This window comes from Myotis nattereri, assembly GCF_964212035.1.
Source record: "Myotis nattereri genome assembly, chromosome: 7".
Classification (NCBI taxonomy): Eukaryota; Metazoa; Chordata; class Mammalia; order Chiroptera; family Vespertilionidae; genus Myotis; species Myotis nattereri.
In genome coordinates, this window is record NC_138082.1 from 51,196,475 (window position 1) to 51,215,328 (window position 18,854).

General features: G+C 38.5%; 1 protein-coding gene across 1 annotated transcript in view; it reads left to right on the plus strand.

The window, feature by feature from the left end:
• The window catches only part of SLC38A11 (solute carrier family 38 member 11), a gene marked incomplete at both ends in the record, with an annotated part of 44,229 nt that overhangs the window by 13,325 nt on the left and 12,050 nt on the right, over positions 1-18,854 (plus strand). The window contains 3 exons of the mRNA XM_081096342.1: positions 12,521-12,591; positions 13,269-13,430; positions 17,069-17,181. Of these exons, the coding sequence (XP_080952468.1) occupies positions 12,521-12,591; positions 13,269-13,430; positions 17,069-17,181 (346 nt within the window). The remainder of the gene's footprint in view (positions 1-12,520; positions 12,592-13,268; positions 13,431-17,068; positions 17,182-18,854) is intronic.

An 18,854-nucleotide genomic window follows, 5' to 3' on the forward strand; every position in this document is an offset into this window, starting at 1 on the left:
TCTTATGCAAAAATCGCTTCATTTGTTACTCGATGCTGTCAGGTAAATACCAAAAATGATGCCTCACATTTATTGGGAAGAAAATATGAATTATCTCGTCTAACTGCATTTGATATGGCCTTTCCTTTGTAAAAACAAACATTTAAATTTTTAAAGACTTAAATAAAAGGGAAATGTGTAATTATCTATGATGTTTATATTAATGTTCTCTTCAAACAACTTAATCTCAGCTCATAATTGTATTAGTCAGCTTGGGTTGCTGGAACAAAATACTATAGGTGGGTGGCTTAAACAACAGACATTTATTTTCTCACTAAATGCCCTGTGCACAAAATTCATTCCCCCAAGGGGTGGAGGAGGTCCCTCAGCCCTGCCTGTGCCCTCTAGCAGTCCGGGAGCATTGGGTGGATGCTGCAGAGGTGGGAGAGGTTCCTGCCACTGCCGCTGCACTCACCAGTCATGAGCCCAGCTCAGGGCTTATGGATGAGCAGTGCTCCCCCTGTGGGAGCATGCTGACCATCAGAGGCAGCTCCTGCATTGAGCATCTGCCCCCTGGTGATCAGTGCACATCATAGTGACCAGTCATTCCACCGTTTGGTCAGTTTTCATATTAGCCTTTTATTATATAGGACTAGAGGCCTGGTGCACGAAATTCGTGCACTGGGGGATGGGGTTCCCTCAGCCAAGCCTGCCCCTCAGACCGGAAGCCCTCAGTGGATGTCCTACTGATGGCCACAGTCTGGCAGTAGAGGCTCGGTGCAGGCGTCCCGTGTGTGTGTGTGTGTGTGTGTGTGCGTGTGTGTGTGTGTGTGTGCCTGGAGGCTTGGAGCAGGCGCCCCTCTCTGTTGATCTCTCAGGCTCCTGGCCTCCACTGCATGTTGTACTCTCCCTTGAGCTGTGGCCAGGGTGGGGCGCCCTTTCCTGCTGTGGGATTGCCAGGACAACCCAGAGACAGGCACACAGGAGTTTCCATGATGTTAAATATTTTCACTATCCCAAATAGGCTGCAGGCCACCCTATCCTGCTCTGGGATCGCAGTGGCAACCCAGGGGCAGGTGCACACGGGGGCTGGCTGCAGGCCACCCTTTCCTGCTCCATGATCTCCGGGGCGATCCCATGGGCAGGCGCACAGAGGGGCTGGCTAGAAGCTGCTCTTTCCTGCTCAGGGATCACAGCAGCAACCCAGGGGCAGGCACACAAAGGGGCTGGCTTCAGGCTCCCCTTTCCTGCTGTGGGATCGCATCGGCGAGCCCATGGGCAGGCAGGTGCACACAGGGGCTGGCTGCAGGCTGCCCTTTCCTGCTCCATGATCTCCGGGTTGATCCCATGGGCAGGCACACACAAAGGCTAGCTAGAGGCTGCTCTTTCCTGCTCAGGGATCTCAGCGGCAACCCAGGGGCAGGCACACACAGGGGATGGCTGCAGGCCCCCTTTCCTGATGTAGGATCGCCGTGGCGACCCAGGGACAGGCACACACTGGGGCTGGCTACAGGCTGCTCTTTCCTGCTATGCCCTTTCCTGCTCTGTGATCGCCGCGGCGATCCCATGGGCAGTCGCACATGGAGGCTGGCTGCAGGCCCCCCTTTTCTGCTGTGGGATCGCATCGGCGATCCCATGGGCAGGCAGGTGCACAGGGGGGCTGGCTGCAGGCTGCCCTTTCCTGCTGTAGGATCTCCAAGCACTCGCCTCTTCCCTGCCCCCCTCAGCTTCTCCGATCACCAGCAGGGGGGCGGACAAAGGCGGCTGGTTCTCCGATCCAGGGTCAGGGGCAGTGCCTCCCGGCTCTTGCCTGCCGCCTGTTTCCAATCACCATCCTTCCCCTATGGCCTCCCGTCATTGCACCTATGTATGCAAATTAACCGCCATCTTTGTTGGTAGTTAATTTGCATATCACCCTGGTTAGCCAATGGGAAGGGTAGCGAAGTTACGGTTAATTACCATGCTTGTCTATTATTAGATAGGATAGTCTGGAGTCTGCCAGTGTGGTCGGATTCTGGTGAGAAATCTCTTCCTGGTCTTCTTGCTGTGTTTTCATGTGCAGAAAGCAAGCTCTCTGGTGTCTCCCCTTATAAGACCACTGATCCCATCAAGAGTGCCCAGCCCTCATGACCTCATCTAAACCTAATTATCTCCCAAAGTACCCCTCTCCAGACACCATCTCACTGGAGGTTAGCACTTGAACATTGTTGGGGGAGACAGTTCAGTCCATCACAATAGAGTTTTTGAAATGCACCTGGTTCACTTCAATGTGGCCACTTATTCTTTCATATCGTAAACTCAGAATGCCTGTTGTTCCTGGCTATTTTGGTGTGTGTGCCCTGAGAGAAAAAAAGCAGAGAGGCATAAGTCAGCACCTGCTGCAAGTTGTTCACAATCAGTTATAGAGAAGGGACATATTTTTAAAAAGAAAAAGAAATGACAGTATAGTAGGAGTGCAAAATAGAAGCATAAACGAGGGGTAGTGGCAGTGCCACAGAAGAGAGTGCTTAATAGTCTGTCTGAATCAGGGAGGGCTTCCTGGAGGAAGAGAAGCATGATCTGCATGTTTTGAAAGATGAATCTGAACTTTTCCAGATAGATAAGGCTGTAAAAGGCAATACAGGCCCAGGAAAGGAAAGCATAAAAACCCAAAAGCATATATTAAATTCTACTGATATTTACTTAGCATCTATTATGTTGGTCTGTATTCAGTTCTGATTTTCAAAAATTGATTGCACAACAACAAAGAGCGAAGAAATATATTGAACACAAAATTCAAGTAATAATTTTTGGCTTAATTTTTCAATTGTATAAGCCAGCTATTTTCATTGAAGGTTTTATTATGAAAAATGATTCTAAAGAATAAATCAGTAGGATATAATAAAAGGTCTTATCGATTTGGTATAGCACTATGTTACAATATTGAGGAGAAAAAACAAGTCCTTAAAAATTGAAGGAAAATAAATTATTCATTAATTGACCTTCAGGAAAACCATTTAAAGCAATGATTTTTCAACTCTGGCTACTCATTAGAATTACCTGAGCTGAGCAGCTTTTCAAAATACTGATGTCAGATCCCTACCTGCAGAGATTCTGAGGGATCTGCGCAGTGACCAGGCGATTAGGTTCATTATTTAACAGTTATGAATCTGTGAACAAGGATCTAGAGCCCCTTGGTTTAAAGAGATTAAAATTATGAGTACACTTTCAACTGATGCATCATTTCTAAAAATAGACAGGAGATTTTATGTTATTTTAGTTACTCTTCTGTCATTATTTTTCAGGATTCATTTTCCACTTACTTTTTTCTTAGTATCTTTTATATACAAAATGTTATGTGAGATACTATTTTGAATACGAAGAGCAGTAAAATATATCACAAATGATCATCATAAAGGCAGCATTATCTCGATACAAAGGAAGAGAAAGGAGAAGACACTTTCTGGTTGGGCTTAATGAATTGATTTTATGGCCACAGAGCTATTTATTTCTGTCGTAACCACAATGAGGCCTGCATCTTTCTAAGCTTCCTCTAGTGGTGATGTCTTATTTTATCTGGGCCTTTGAAATTTTCCTAATAACAGTGGTTATTTACTTCACTCTTTCAATATTTAGATGTTAAAGAAGTGTGTTTCCTAATACTGTGCCGCCTTTTATTTCTGTTTGAATACTACTGCAAACAACTTCTATTTGTCCAGTTTTACAATCAGGCTAATCAACTCCCATGTTCAGGGGCTGGCATAGCAGCTAGCCAGGCAGGCTTCTTTCTGAAAATATGACAGCCACAAATGCTCATAATCCATAAAACATGAGAAATTCAGTACTCCGATGTGTGTTTTTCCTCATTCTTGGTTCAGATGAATGATCAGAAAAACTAGATTTTTTCGTAGGGCTTTTAAATTGATATTTGAAAGATTTTTAAACCCACTATCAGAAAAGAGGAAGGTCTGTAATGGCTACTGGTATTGACCTTGTTACTATGGAAACGCCTTTTTAGTGGTTGTGTTTTAAAAATAAAACACAGTTCAATTTCCTTTTTCATAACTCAGAGGGCCATAAGTTCTGCTTTTTGATATGATGTCAAATAGCTCCCAGTCCAATGACTTTCAGTTCTTTTTGGAAATAATGGTCAGTTTATTGTATTTTCAAACCTTTTGTTTTCGAAGAACTGAGGCAGCAAAGCAATTTAATTGCTTTCCAGAAAGTGTGCTAGTATGAAAATGCCATAGCAAAGTCCTCCCATTGTTTTGTAAACTAGGATCAGAGACATCACTGCTATGAAAACCTTCATTCTGTGCTTTGTTAATATTCAATTCTTTATATTTAAAATAGAAATGATAGTATGCAGTCCATATTTACAGCTATTTTCTCTTCATGTGGCATCTCTTTTACAGCATTTTAAACAATTGTGTGTGTGATTGGTGTCCCAAATATAATTCCAAAAATGCAGCTACACTTTCCCCAGGAATTTATACTCATAAAATGTGCCTTCCCCAAGGACCTCAACACATATTATTAGTTCCTCTACCCCTTATCCATTCTAATCCTGAAATTCTACAATATAATCCTATACATAAGAAGGAATTAAGGGAATTAAAGAAAGGATCAGAAAAAAATGTGTTAAGATAGAGGAACAGTGCATATTTGAAAAAATGGAATAATTCGTTTTGTTAAATGGAATGTTTTGATAATGTATACATTATTGCTCTTTTTGTTGCCAGTGACAACAACCACAGACCCTAACTGAATGAAGAAAAGGGAATTTATTGCTCACATTACTGTAAAGTTCAAGGGTAGTTCTGCTATGAGATTTGGTGGAATTTAGGAGCTCAGTCAATGAAATCAGGCATAATTTAATCTCTTTTTTTTAATCTCTTGGCTTCACTTCCTGTTATGTCTCTAGTTTCTGACAGGCTTTCTCTTTATTGTAACAAGATGGCAGCAGCAGTCTCAGCCTACATCCATTCAAGTTTAAGTCCATATAAAAAGAAAGAGCTTTGTTTTATAAATTATCGCCTGCTTGGCTCTCTGAGGACCTGTGACACTCACAAACCCTGTCATCATGGCCTCTTTGAGTGGCTCGTGTTTAGATTACTTGGTTACCCTCCATGCTAAGGATAAGATCAACCAAACTAAACCACATGGACTCAGAGTGGGGGGAGGACGATCCCAAAGGAAAGCAAGGCAATGATGCCAGGAGCAGACCCTGCCTGATGCAAACCACAGGTTTCTACTGCAGGTGACAGGAAGCTACTGGTAACCTTCCAGAGATTCAATCAAATAATATGAGTAGAAGGCAGATGAGAGAGAATTAAGATGAAAGCAAAATGATAAGAAAGTACATTTTGCAGATCCTCTCCCTCCTCCTTTTTATTTGTGTGTGAAGAGCATAAGTAAATGCAAATGACATGACAAAACAGTGGTTTGAGGGAGTAAGAACTCTAAAGAATATCTTTTTTACCATAGAAGATATTGAACTTGTTATAGATCAAGCCAGGAGATCTTGAAAAGTTGGAATTTACAATATAGAGTAATCTTTGGAGAGGAGTTGGGATACTTCTTCCTGTTGAAACAGTAAGAGTATGGAGGGTAAATATGGTTTCATTCTGAAGACCAGTAAAGGGAATTTGCATGTCCATGTGCAGCACCCTCTATTTTTTTCTGAAATGGGATTATCTGAGAGTGTGGTAGACAGGAGTAGGTTCTGAACTTGAATACTTTGATTGGTTAAATTTGGAATTTTACCATAGGACGTGAGAAGGGACTTACACATAGGAATACAATAATAATGCTATTTGTAAAATTATCTTTATTCATCTTTTGTATGTTTTGTTGTGTATTTTATGTATTTCTCACCATATTGTGAACTCCGTGAGAACAGAGGTCACATTTGTTTTACTTCACACCGAATCCCTAACTCAGCATAGGGCTTAACAGTTAGAATTCAGCAAAGAACTGTTGATCAGTTGAATAAGTGAATGAATCTGTTTTTTTCTGATTTTAGTTGATTCAACTTGAGGATTGACTGACCAAATTTTTGAAGTAATGAAAAAATAAAAATTACCTTGGGACAATAAAAATTTCATACAAGGGGGTGGGGGTGGGCAATGGGGGATAAGGACACATATGTAATACCTTAATCAATAAAAAAAAATTCATACAAAAATATTCTCTTGTCAAAGAAAATTTTCCTAAGGTTATTTTCATACTAGAAAAATTTGCTGACTCATTGCTAAAATATCATTTGACTCCAAGTTTTGCAGCACTGTTAGAGCTACTGGAAAGTTTTACCAGTTTGCCTACATGAAGCAACAAATAGAATGTGCCCTTGACTGGGAATCAAACCTGAGACCTTTTGGTGCATGGGCTGATGCTCTAACCACCTCACAACACTTGGCCAGGGTCCATCATTAATATGATTATAAATGGCTGCCTTAGTGAGGTTGACAACCTGTTTGTTATTGCCAGTTAGAATACATACTGGTTTCTGGTATAGATTTATAGGTATTGGGACTGTGAAGATGAAGGAAAAAAAAAATCCATGGCCTTAGACACCTGTAGTGTGTAGATGGGGAGAATAGACACCGGAGAGATAATCTGAAAAAAATACTTAATAGAATTATAGGAAAGTGCCATGGTAACAGAGGAAGAGTCCTTAACACAAGCTGGGCAGGCAGGCAGGTGGGGTGGACAAGCACATAGAAGGTAATCTCCATAGACTATTTAATAGAATTTCAAGATAATGCAATATGTGCTCTGCTGCTTAAAATGTGCTGGCATTAATTGGATGAAAAGGAGAGTGGGAGGAGGTTGGAAGCTATCGTTGGCAGAAGTGTGTGAAGCCGCGAGGTACGATGCATATAATGACAGAATCAGTTCAAGATGATCACATTAGGAGAGGGACATGGAGAGGACGGACACTTTGCCATTGATTAGGGGACTATCAAATAAAAATAAAGGTTTCTCCCTTAAGAATGTCCTCAAAAACTCTATCTTGCTTTTATGTTGCATCAGAGGTGAGCACAGATTGGGGGTAGAAAGACATGATACAAGGGAAGAGGAAGTAAAGAGGAGGGTGATGCCAAAGTTTTCTGTTTGGATAACCAGACCGGTAGATGGTCCAGAGCTCACCACCAAAACGAGGAAATGGAAGAGTCTGTTCAGTCAATTAGCATTTACTAAATGCTTCCTTGCTTTAGTCACTTTTCAGGTACTGGGACTGGGAAGATCAATAAAGCAACAAACCCTTTTTGCAGGACTCTTAAAACTTATTGGGGGTAAGGTGGGGTGGACAAACACATAGAAGGTGACCTCAGCAGACTACTTAATAGAGTTATGAGCAGGTGTATTGAAATGTAGAGGAAGGGCCCCATATTTTTCTAAGGTACTAACCAGGATAGGAGAGGAAGCAGTCTGGGGAAAAAATAATGAGTTTTTAATATTTTAATATCTTTATTTTGAGTAACACCTGGTGTTCAGAGAGCGGAAGAAGAAGAAGTCACCCAGCATTTTGGAAATGCAAGTCTGGAGTTTAGGGACAGTCTGCTATGCACAAGATTGTACAGAGGCAGTGTATAAGGTGAAGAGAGGTAAATCCAAGTAGACCCCTAATAGAAAATAATTAACTGCATTACATTATTTTAATGTAATTAAAATAATGTAATTAAAATAATGTAATGTAAAATATTTTAATGTAATTCTGTTCTGCATAAAACACAGTTGAGAATCAAACAACACTCATAAATCTAACAAATTTTTATTATATGAAGAAGTGAGGCCCTGGCCGAGTAGCTCAATTGATTAAAGCATTGTACTGAGGCGCCAAAGTGAGTGTTCCATCTCCAGTCAGCCCACATGCAAAGAGCAACCAATGAATGAATAAGTGGAACAATGAGTTGAATCAATCTTTCTCACCTCTCTCTCTCTCAAATCAATTTAAAAACTAAATTTAACTTAAAAATTATATAAATAGAAAATGAAAAGGGAAATCCTGCCCCCTCTGATCCACTCTCTGCTTTTTCAACCCAAACTGACAAAATAGTTAACACCAGTTTGTAAAGAGTTAACAGAGGAATTAGAGCCAATAGTGGAGGAAGAAAGAACGAAAGAGAGAGAGAGAGAGAGAGAGAGAGAGAGAGAGAGAGAGAAAAGAAGTGACAATAAAAATCAAAAGTGGTTAGTGTCCCAAATGAGAAAAGAGAAGTATTTGTGATATTTGTGGTGCCAAGCTGTGCAAGCTTTTTATATGATTCACATAAAAAAGAAGATATTTTGGCAAAAAAAAATTCAGCATAATGTCTTACTCAAGATTAGCTTTATGTAAAATGTGTTTTTCTTTAAAAAAAAAAAAAAAAAAGAATCAGTTTCGATGTTTAGAGTGATTCCCAAGAAGAATTTTCATGAATAGCTTTATATATTCATGTAAATCACAATTGTGTAGAGAACAGAATCAGAAGAAACGTGAGCTGGGAGCCAGGAAGCGGCAGACAGCTGTCAGCCAAGGCCCCGCTGGGGAAGTGGGCAGATCTGCCTCCCTCATTAATAGCTGGTGGCCTGACAGGAAACGTGGAGCTTTTGTTTGCCTGCCAGACAGAGCCCTTCACTCTCCGATGAATCTGGTTGAAGAGGTTAATATGTAAGGCTCTCTTAACAAAAATGCAGACCCTGCCGAGACCATCTGATTTGGAAGAGGCAGTGCCTGTGTTTAGCGGAAAAGAATCTGGGCAGGTACCACAGAGAGGTGTGATGTTTGATCTTTTGGATCGGAAGTCTTATGTTCTGGGGATCAGAAGCAATCCCCCTGAAGCTTGTTTTCATAAGTCTGTGAAGACTGAAGGCATATTTGTTAGGGCTTGCTTCCTATTGCTTTGCCTTATTACTTCCACCCAACTGTTGTCAACGTGGAATTTGTCTTTCAAAATAGGATGAAATGCCTGAATCCAAGAATACAAGCTGAGATAATTTTGCAAAATGAAGAACTCCCCCAAACCTCTCCACTCCCACACAAAAAGGCTCTTAAAAAATGTAACTACGTATATGACTGGATTTTTTAGAGTAAGGGAAGCAAGCCATTATTCTTTTGAAAGTATTTGCCATACCAAGGCTGCAAAGTGCTGTAAGCCAGCCTCTATTTTTGTTAGTATTAAAATATATTAAAATACTTGAAGCATTTAACCTTACAGTAAGCCTCCATTACGTTGCCTTGATCTATTTGAAGCTTTGTGGGACATTTTAAAGGATCCTGATTTACCCCAATATTACTTCCATTTGGATTTATTTTTTTCTCAAAAGAATACATTCATATAATTCTCCAAAATCAAATATTACTGATGGCTTTTAATGAAACAGAGAGATCTACTACCAAATCTTTTCCTATTTCAGATGTATCGTTTGGCATTTATATTTTTTACTTTACATAATATGCTTGTAATTACTATTTCTGGTTTCTCACTGTTCTCTTGTCACATAGTAAATGAGGATTTAGCTCTCTCAAATGATAATTTCTCTCCTTTTATATCATAATATGCAAATATATAACACAGTGTTCAAAATTAAATAGTTATAGCTCTCTTTTTGCACACTTGTTTTTCTCAAATTAACACTTGCTTTTGGCTTTGTTTTTAACCATGTTTATCTAGATGTCCAGTTCATATTTTTTTTAAGACTTTGTTTTTTTAGAGCAGTTTTTAATTCACAGCAAAATTGAAAGGCAAGTTTTTCCATATATCTTGTACCACACACCAGAGGTCCCCCATTATTAGCATCCCCTACTAGAGTGGTGCATTGGTTACAATTGATGCATGTAGATTAGTACATCATAATCAACCAAGGTCTATAATTTAAATAGAGTTCACTCTTGGTATTGTACATTCTGTGGGTTTGGGCAAATGTATAATGACATGCCTCCATCATTATAGTATCATGCAGAGTATTTAACTGCACTAAAATTCCTCTCACTCTGCCTCTTCATCCCATGCCCTAAACCCCAACTCCTGGCAACCACTGATCTTTTTACTGTCTTCATAGTTTTGCCTTTTCTGGAATAAAATATAGGTGGAATTACACAGTATTTCTCTTCTTACATATTTTTTCCCTAGAATTAACACATGTATTATGGAAGAAGTGATGGTGAATATCCTTATCTGGTTTCCATCTTTAACTGTGATATTGATAATTTGCCACTTCTAAGTATGTCATATTTCTATTAGGTTAAGGAAGTTCTATTTATTAATATTTTGTTTATCAAAATAAATACTGGATTATAGGCTATTCAAAATATTTTTCAGTGGTGTTAGCTTTTAATTCCATTAACCTGTTAATGTGATGAATTACATTAATAGATTCTTCAGTTATTGAACTACCCTTGCATTTATTGGAAAAACTCTTTTAAGTCATGATTTTTTCTTACATATTTTCTTGATTGCATTTGATATTTCATTTTCTCTTTCAGCATCTAAGCCTAAAGTCAGAACAATCTGTATGTTCATTTTCTCATCCACATTGGGTATCAAGGTTTCAGCAATCTCATAAAATATCAAAAGACACTTTTTCATTTTTTTCTCTTGAAATGGTTATCTAGAACTCAATCACAGGCTATTTCATAAACAATTGCAAAGCCGTATTCAATATCTTTTTTTTCACTTTATCTAGATTTGTATACATATTTTTTTCCCAAGCTATAACATCTTTTTTGGTACTTTACATCTTATAAAATCAGCATCATTATGCTGAACACAGAAAATCCAAAATGATCTCTAGTTACTGTTCCATATTCCATCTTTGCTAGGAATATACTGAAGGAACCATATGGGCCAAGAACATTTTCAAAAACTTAAAGAAGAAAAATGAATATCAAACTCCTATCTTTTCATTACTAATATAATAGTTAAAAAGACACCACTACAATCCGTACTGAACAGAAAAAAATGAGTTTTATTTGCCTGCAAATACTTTAACAGGAAAAGTACATCATTTAAAATATATTAGAAAGTTAAAAATAGTCAAGTTTCTGCAACTGTTAGTACTGCCTTTAAAAAAATATTTAAAGATCATGGACAATATCTGTATTTTTTCACACTTACATTGGAATTCGACAGGTAGTAGTGGAGGCAGCAGGTGGCAGCAACTCCCACTCAAAAAACTAAGGGAAGGGGAGCAAGCCTCGTACCAGCTGGAGGCCTCCCTTAGAGGCTAGCTAGTTCCTTTGTGTCTGCATCTGCTCATTTCAAAAGTGGAAAGAAATAGCATAATGCATAAATCTCACTAACTTTGATAAAACCAATGGTATGTTTATGTGTCTACTTTACCTGTAGAATTAATAACAAACATAAAATAGATGGCTTTGTGCTTTTTAAGCCTTTCCTTCCCCACCCCCCTCTTCTAATGTCATGCATTCTTTGGGTCTTGCTAAATCGTTTTCTTTTCAGGGAAACTAGCCATACTTTTTAGACTTTTGCTACCTTTTAGTTAATGACAGTGGATGATAACAACAATTCAGTGCATAATCTGAACACTTAATATATTCCAGGCTCTCTGTCAGGAGTTTTATATGAACTCAATGAATAAGGTACTATCATTATCCTCGTTTTGTTGAGATCAAAACTGAAACACAGAGAGGTTAAGTAACTTCCCTAAGATCACACAGCTAATAAGTGGAAGGAGCCCGAAAACGCAAACAGGCTGTCCTTCCTGGGGCCTATGCTCTTCCCCATTACTGGGGAATGTGTTAATCAGGGAAACCAATCCCTGCCAACAGAGAGGCTAGCAAATATTTTAATTCCACCAAGAAAGGGGCTTCTCTGAGTCACTTAAAGGGTATATATTTTCAACCTTTTTGAGAAGTATGTCCAAAGGTGGAAACAAGGTGACTGAGAGTTCAGTGTGGAAGAGATATTGAGATGGACAGACCAAGGAGAAATCTCAACTTCTTCACTTACTATCTGAGAAGATTGACCAATTATGTGACCACCCAGAACTTTACTCTCCTAATATATTACATGGTGATACTAATACTTAGGTTATTATGAAGATTGAGATAACATAAGATAGTTTCCTGAACATGGCTAAGTTCATCATTGATTGACATTAGTTCATGTCCACCTTCCTCAATAAAGTAGTGCCAACTTTGAATTTCTGTTGTGTAGATGAATCTGGAAGAATTAGTTGGAGGGGAATAAAGGGCAGTATTGATTAATTGAGGAATAGCACTGCATTATTAATTTTGTATCTTTCTCAATTATATCAAATGAGTGCATAACAAATGTTTGTTGTTAAATTAGTGACCAAATAGTCACAAAATTAGGTAATCAGTGGATATTTAAAATAGGTAATATAGCCTTTCCAAGTATTTGACATGCATTTTTAGAGGACTGGGATTAACAGAAAGCATTGATATACCTAAGGAATTTATTTACAATTAATGGAGGCCCCTTATTATTTCTGACATAAAGATATTCCATTTATATTGTGACAGCATTCCTTGTTCTCAGATATGGTTATGCTTGTATCTGTTTAATTATTCATTAAATTAACTATCTTTTAGACCAAAAACAGAAGATGCCTGGGTATTTGCAAAACCCAATGCCATTCAGGCTGTTGGTGTCATGTCTTTTGGTGAGTATATGGTTTCAAAGGCTTTTTCTCAATATGGAGTCTTCTGTACAGTGAAGAAGTGCTGTGTTTCAGATCTGTGTCTGGTGAACAGATGTTCTATGTCCTAGACATCCTATTAGCAGCATATGATCTAGTTTGTGCCAACATAAAATTAGGCCCAAACTTTTCTCACTCATCACTAAAATTTGCTTCCATTTGGACAAGTCTCTTTCTCATGCAGAACATTCATAAAAGCCATCTTATTTCTTCACTTGAAAATCTAGCAAATGTTATGGATTTCTTTAAAACCTTGCACATAAAGTATTAGGAATTGGCCGGATGTCTAAAGTGCCTCTGTTACATCACAGATTGGGAAAGAAGCTGTGGACCAGAAATATAGTGTTATTTATATTCCCCTTAAGATTGGAAAGGCCACTAGAAAACGGAAAATGGGAGAGAAAATGGAATAGGCCTGGTTTATATCAAGAGTGACATGAAGAGACTACACAGGCCTAATGTGAATGAAATTTCTCGTTCCCAAAGCTGTTAGAAAGATTATTTTTTGATATATCTCATAAATTAGTATATTTGAACTTCAGTTCATCTTCATTCCAAAGTAGCATGCATCTCTGAGTTTCCAGAAGTAAACGGAGGACACTGATGCTTGTTCAATAATGATTTTTCTTGTTTGTTTGCAGCATTTATTTGCCACCATAACTGCTTCTTAGTGTATGGTTCTTTGGAGGAACGCACAGTAGCTAAGTGGTCCCACATCATCCACGTGTCCACCTTGGTTTCTGTGCTTATCAGTATTCTCTTTGCTACATGTGGATACTTGACATTTACTGGCTTCACCCAAGGTAAATGAGAGGTTTGGTCTTACCATATTTGGTATTCACATGGAGTGGTGTTATCACTTTTCATTTTGGGTACAGTTATACCCCATGTTCTACTTCAGACAAATGCTCTCTCTTCTATCTATTTTTTCCTCTACCTCCTACCTCTCTGCTGCTTCTGTTTCCTAATTTTCTCATTTTAAAACTGCTAAACTTATTTTTTTAAATATATTTTTAATTTTATTTTCTTTATTGATTAAGGTAGTACATATGTGTCTTTATTGCCCGCCCCCTCCCCGCTCATGCCCTCACTCCCCTGGTGTCTGTGTCCATTGGTTATGCTTATATGCATGCACACAAGTTCTTTGGTGATGAGAGATAATCATTGATTGGCTTCCTCCTGTACGCCCCCTACTGGGTATTGAGCCTGAAAGCCGGGCATATGCCCTTGACCAGAATCAAACCTGAGACCCTTCAGTCCACAGGTCAATGCTCTATCCACTGAGCCAAACCAGCTAGGGCTATAACAAAAAATATATAGCCCTAGCTAAATCCCCAGTAGGAGGCATACAGGAGGAAGCCAATCAATGATTATCTCGCATCACTGATGTTTCTATCTCTCTCTCCCTCTCCCTTCCTCTCTGAAATCAAGAGAGAGGGAGAGCGAAATAGTAACATCAATGATGACAGAGAATTATCAATCCGATACCTTCTGCACGCACCCTGTTGGGGGTCAAGCCTGCAACCTGACTCCCAACCACTGAGCAACAATGGCCCGGCAAAACTGCTAAAATTCTGTAGCCCATTCTCCCTCCTTCATGCTTTCCCTTCAGAGTACCTGAATTCTAGTTTCCTTCTTTGCTACTCCACTGCAACTTTATTTTCGAAAACAGCAATATCCTCCCACGCTTCAAAGCTAATCAAAGCTAAGAATCTTCTTCTGGGTTCTGCTTCTCATAGACTTCTCTGAATCACTCATTAGTATTGAACATCCTTTCCTCCTGAAGAGAAAGGAGCACTACCATGCCCTCATTTGCTCTGTTAATAATTTTTTTCTCTCCAAGTAATTCATCTTTGCTTTCTCATCCCTCCCCCTCTATACCCTCACTTCCCATTAATTGGTTCAGGCAAGTTGCCTTTTTTCCTCTTAACAAATTCTCTTCAGACTTTCACTATCTTAACTAGTCCAGAACTGTTTATAGCCATCTTCAGCCTCTTGCCTGCAGGACATTTCTACTTAGTTGTTCCATTCTTGCCTTCAACACAAAACATCATTATTCTCAAAGCCAGCCTCTTCCCTTCCCCAAACCTCACCTCACAGCACCCCACCGAACTTTCTCCTCTGGTCTTCTATGCAGCCAGGCCCAGCAACTGAGCGGTCACCGTTCTCTTCCTTTGACCCTCACACTCGCTTAGCTATGTCGTATGATATTCAGTGTGACAGCCTGCTAAATGCTGTGATTCATGAACCGCACAGCTTTTGCAGGTCTGTTAGCTCATTTGACCTTTAAACAACTCCATGAAGGTAAGTGGAAAAACCAGCTTTACCCCCTTTTAAAACACAAACAGAAGTGACTTGCCCAAGCTGGCTGGTGACAAAGTAGAAAACAAGTCTCCAGACTTCCAGTACAATTTTATTTTCATTTTTTGTGTTGCTTACCACATTTTGGTCAAGTGTGACCCATTAAAAGCTGTCTCTTAGACGCCTGCTCCCCTTAGGTGAGTTTTCAAACAGAGGTTACAGGTGACTATGATTAAAGACAGATATTACTTGAGAAATAAAGATGGTTTCAAAAGAGAGTGATTAACGTAAGGCCAATGCAGTAAAAATATAATACATGTGTGCGCCATCAAGGAGCAGTAATGAAGTCCCTTGAGAGTCTTGTTAAGAATCTTCTCAAAATATTGTCACGTGTCACTATTTTTGCCAAGATGAATGGTCCATAGGCTCCAATCTATACAAAGCCTTGGTTTTTAAATGTCTTCTCGGTAACACACAAACCCTTTTTATTGGTCACACCTCATTGGTGTATTTAACAGTGGTAATTGCTCAGATACAATTAAAGCTTTATATAACAAAGCTGACAGGTTTGGTAGGGTTGGTGTGTGTGTGTGTGTGTGTGTGTGTGTGTGTGTGTGTGTGTGTGTTTCCCTAGCTATAATTCCCTAAAATACACTTAGTCTTAAGCTAGAGAAAGCTGACATTGTTTCTTCAGGCCACTTCACCTAAGGCAGATCTGGTCTTGTTTGTGCAAACTGTGTGCTCCTTTTCTTTTCCCTTTAAGTAGATTAATTTCAGCCTGTGAGGAGGCAGTCAGAACTCTAGATTGTTCTTGACATTCCCAGTGACTTTTGAATCGGTGTCAGGCTCATTTTTTAGTGGAGGTTAGTGAAGGGGAGCACCTGTCCTGTTTTCTTAAAGTGCTGGAACCTTTTCCATCAACCTTAAAACAGGTCGCTGCCACTACTGCTCTGTGGTTAATCCCCTTCGGCCCCAAAGAAACACTAGGAAGTAACATACATTTGTTCTAGCTGATGGTGGGAGGAGAGAAGAGTCACTTGAAATAAGTCTTACGAAGAGGCAGGTCATTTTGCTTTTTAATGAAAGTACAAAAGTATTGTTTTCTTTTTAAACAATGGAGTAGTGTGTGACTTTGAACTAATTTCCTAATCAGTCTAATGAACCCTGACCAAAATTTTAAGACGTAAGTATGTTATATTTAGGAAATAAACAGACCACAGCTTTTTTTTTGGTTTCAGTATTGGGAAACTTTTTTTGCTGACCTGTCTTTTGTGCCCTCATCAGATTACAGAGGTATCTGAGAAAATACAGTCTCTATGTAAGAACTGGTTCAAGGGATATATAGTCCCTCATTGAGTTTGGCACTAATGAAATATACTACACTTCCATATTTTCACTTTTTTAAAATATATTTTTTATTGATTAAAATATTACATATGTGTCCTTATCCCCACGTTACCCTCTACCCCCCCCACCCCACCCCCGCTCATGCCATATTTTCACTTTTTAATCAGTGCATATACAGTGAAGTTCATTGGATACCATGAAAGATAATGTATGTTTGGAATTTCTTGCTGTGGCCTGAGTTTGTGATTAGACCCTGTGGTGTGATACACAGGAAATTCATCTCCCCAGACACAATGGTCCACTCTTCCTTTCAAGATTGTCCTTGATCTATGAATAGCATTTCAAAAGGAAATTTGTTTATTTTAAAAGACCCTTTAAAAAAATAATGAAGTCACTTACTTACCAGAAACAAAGACCAGAAGCAAGTTTATAAAACCAATGCACAAGAATTTAGGGAGTTGATTCTGGTGTACGAAGACAATGGATAAAAATACTTTACAGAAGCTGATACAAATTTAAGCAAATCTACCAAAGAAAAAAAATGAGAATAAGAGGAAAACTATTAGTGATTAATTAATCTTCAGGTGGAATATATACTAGTTTTCATATCAGACAATAATTATATAGTTATTGAATTCAAAAACATATTTAGATTTGGCAATTTATTCTATGGATTAAACAGTGAAGTTTATGTAGCTTCATTGATATAATAAATATCCACCATCTACTTTATTAGATATTTATATCAATGTATAATATTTATTAAGTAAATCTATTTTATATCATTCTCTAGGAGACTTATTTGAAAATTATTGCAGAAATGATGACCTGGTAACCTTTGGAAGGTTTTGTTATGGAGTCACGGTCATTTTGACGTACCCAATTGAATGCTTTGTGACCAGAGAGGTAAGCCCAATTCCTTTCCAACACTTTGTCTAGGGCAGTGATGGCGTACCTTTTGAGCTTGGCGTGTCAGCATTTTGAAAAACCCTAACTTAACTCTGGTGCCGTGTCACATATAGAAATTTTTTGATATTTGCAACCATAGTAAAACAAAGACATGTATTTTTGATATTTATTTTATATATTTAAATGCCATTTAACAAAGAAAAATCAACCAAAAAAAATGAGTTCGCCTGTCACCTCTGACACGCGTGTCATAGGTTCGCCATCACTGGTCTAGGGGATCTCTCTACCACATTTAATTTAGAAAGATTTGTAAATAATCTGAATCTGAAAATTCCCAAAATGTTCTTTTCAATCAGTTTAAAGCTAAACTTATATTCAGTGTTTACAAGATATATTTTTTAAAGTTAGATTTGGTTTCGTTTATATTAGCATAAGTGTAAATATTTACACAACTGCATTCCAAAATGAATGCCAGTCTTTAATAGAGCCAAACTAAGTTTTTAAAAACAAACGAAAAAACATTCTTACAAAGAAATTAAGTACTAAAGTTTAAAACATGTTTTACAAAATTATCTTTTTGCTAAGATATTTTATTAGTCAACATGTATTAAAGGCACCATAGGGCAGATTCTGATCAGTTTTCATATATTTTAAAAACAAAAATATCTTACTTCCATGGAAAACCAAAATTCCATTTAAACCATTCATTTTATGGATATATTTTATATGTTTATATAAATTTATTTGTATTTATATACCATATAAAAGAATATAAATAGTTATATATATATTTCACTTTTAAGTCAACTCCAAGTTATGTTATCTAGTCCACCTGGGTTTGTGGAGGAAGATTAGGTGAAAGAGAACTAATCCTCTTTGTATAAAATTTAGAGAACATGGCTTGTCTGGAGTCCTTTATGCAAATTAGCTAAAAATCCACTGTACCAGTTAGCAAAAAAACATGATCCTGCTTCACAGTGGTTCTTTCAGGAATCACACTGAAAAGGGATTAGTCTTAGGATCTGTTCCTAGACTGTTTACACAGTGCACCATGTGAATGGCTCCAATGTGTGAAGTGAAACTCCTACAGGGCTTTAACTACACTAATGGCAGGCTTCTAGAGGCAGAGCTGTGTTTACCTTCTGCCAATGCTGGGGACGAGGGACAGCACAGGGACACGGAATAAGGGGAATGTTCAGCACTATGTAGGTCCTTTACAGTCAGCACTTGCCTTCACCTGCAAATGTGTAACTCACTGGTCAGTTCTCCACTTTGAATATAATAAAGACCTAGACCAGTGGTTCTCAACCTTCCTAATATAGTTCCTCATACTGTGGTGACCCCCAATTCCATTGTTACAAATTGAACATAATTAAAGCATAGTGATTAATCACAAAAACAATATGTAATTATATATGTGTTTTCCGATGGTCTTAGGCTAACCCTATGAAAGGGTTGTTCGACCCCCAAGGGGGTCGCGACCCACAGGTTGAGAACCGCTTACCTAGACTGAATTTATGTTGATTTTTTAAATCTAAGAGCCTTTAGAATTTTGCCGACTAAAGTTGGAGGCAGGAAATGGTTTTATATTAGCTTCTGCCCAGTACTTTAGGTTCAGATCTGATCTCTAGATGAGCAATAACAGATGGTCATCCTCATATGGTTTCTTG